The sequence below is a fragment of the Nestor notabilis genome, unplaced genomic scaffold (assembly GCF_000696875.1).
Source record: "Nestor notabilis isolate BGI_N333 unplaced genomic scaffold, ASM69687v1 scaffold27325, whole genome shotgun sequence".
Taxonomy (NCBI): domain Eukaryota; kingdom Metazoa; phylum Chordata; class Aves; order Psittaciformes; family Psittacidae; genus Nestor; species Nestor notabilis.
The window spans coordinates 1-1984 of record NW_009928354.1 but is presented as its reverse complement, the minus strand read 5'-3'; the positions used below and the strand labels follow the sequence as shown (position 1 = coordinate 1984).

The 1984-nt window shown below is 36.3% G+C and overlaps 1 protein-coding gene across 1 annotated transcript in view; it reads right to left on the bottom strand.

Moving 5' to 3' along the window:
• Positions 1-1491, bottom strand: part of LOC104405695 (glycine receptor subunit alpha-2-like) — a 27180-nt gene extending 25689 nt beyond the window's left edge. Inside the window, exon 1 of the mRNA XM_010014468.1 lies at positions 1343-1491. Within this exon, the coding sequence (XP_010012770.1) occupies positions 1343-1410 (68 nt within the window). The 5' untranslated portion in view covers positions 1411-1491. The remainder of the gene's footprint in view (positions 1-1342) is intronic.
• Positions 1492-1984: the final 493 nt, after the last annotated feature.

Below are 1984 nucleotides of genomic sequence, written 5' to 3'. Positions count from 1 at the left end.
AAGAGAATTCAGGATTTCCCACAGCTGATCCTTAGGGAAAAAGAAACTAGAATGAAATAGTCATATTTGGTGTGTAGAGGCACAGATTTAATCATAAAGCATTACCTGATTATTAAATAGCCAATTTCATTGTATCTATGCTTCAACATAATCTTTGAGTAATTCTATGACTTTGTATTCTCAACTCTGCATTTATATATTTGCCCAAAGGGAACCACTCAGTTTCAAGAGTCTTTTGTGGGGTTTTTTCATGCATCTATACACAAGTCTAAAAATATTAGATATACATACAAGCATCAGAAACGAGAAGCAAATAGCAAACCCTTTATCCCTTTACAGAAGCACTGGAAGTTTTAAAAGGCAAGGTGATAGTAAATTCTCGTAGTGTGATTCCCCACGTTTTTTGGGTTCCATTTACAGGGGGCAGTTGCTTCTTTTTGCTTTTGCCAGTGACATAGTATCATTACAAAATATCTTTAATTGTTAATACGTAATATTATCCACTTATATACTAAACCCATTCACCTAAGATAGTAACTGCAAAATTAATATAGTGCATGTATTTGGGGTGTTCCTATACAAATTACTTGTATTTTCATTCAAAGCTCACTAGCTATGAGTTGCATTTGGATCCCAGATTCACGGATATGAACACTATTTCACTCTGTCAATGTATATATATATACCTCATCACTCATATAAACCCACTTTATATGTGCATATGTAGATATACAACAGTGTACAGTATAATAATGAATCTCAGCTGAGATGATGTTTTGCTTAATAAGACTGACCTGTTTGCTCTGTATGGCAAAAAGTCAATAGCTGAAGCAAAAGCTCATGAAATGTTAAGAAAATTTCAAAACAGCAGTTGTATATGCTGGCACTTTAAGTGAGCACAATACAGGTCTGATCCAGGGTTTTCCCAAAATCAGAGGGCTGGTTCTGTAATTTCAGATAACTACATCCCTGACAAAACTGGTGTAATCATTTCCAAAGCTTGAAGAGAAGAGAACCAAAGCAACTTCCTAAACAATCTTTAGTGGAAACAGAGAATTTGCATTTTGGAAGAAAAACTGAAGAAGATGTTTTTAGCTATATTGATACTCAGTGAAAAAAACATGTCTTTGAATCAGAGAAATGCAAAAAACTTGAGATTTTTATTTTTTGTGTTTGTTACCAAGCAACGAGTCTCTGAGTGTAAAAAGGAGAGCCTATACAGAATTAGCATGAAATACTCTCAAATACAGCAAACAAACTAGTTAATGTGACATAGTATCTTTATAGTCACGATTTCCACAACCTTTTGACGAATATCATCACACAGAATTGTATCACCTACCTGAAGTGGTTTGTCTCTAAGAAAAATGCAAACAAGGTTGTCAGAATTTTCACTAGCTGCCGGTTCATTCCTCCTGCTTTCTGTGATGATTTGGAAAATATCCCAGAAACGATTCCAGAGAGATGCGGGGAAAAAGTAAGCTGGTGCTGCCTAGATTCCCAAATTCAGCAATAATTTAATTTTCTTGACAATCAGGAAGAGAAGGTCTGGATCTCTACAAACTGGGGGTAAAAAAGAAGTGCCAGTCCTTGGACTCATGGTCAGGTTAAGCCTAGACTCATCTCCACCAGCCAGCATGAAAGAGACAAAGCATCAGACCTGGTTGTTTCCCTGACTTGCTTTTGGTGAAGGCGGGGGAAATTATTCTCAAATTCTTGGTACAGATAAATGACAGATGCAGAAAATAAAAAAAAAAAAAAAAAAAGTAAAAATAATTGAAAAAAAAAAAGAAGAAGAAAGAAAGAAAAAACGAAAGGAAGAGAAACCCAACTATGCAAGGAGCATCACGCAAAAGGGAATAGCGCTGAGAGCAGTTCTGTTGCCGGTACGTTTATTCCCCTTTCGCTTTGAAAATAAGTATTTATGACTGGTGGCGGGGCTACTGGATCGGTCTGCTTTTCTCCTCTTTGGGCAGGGAGGCGT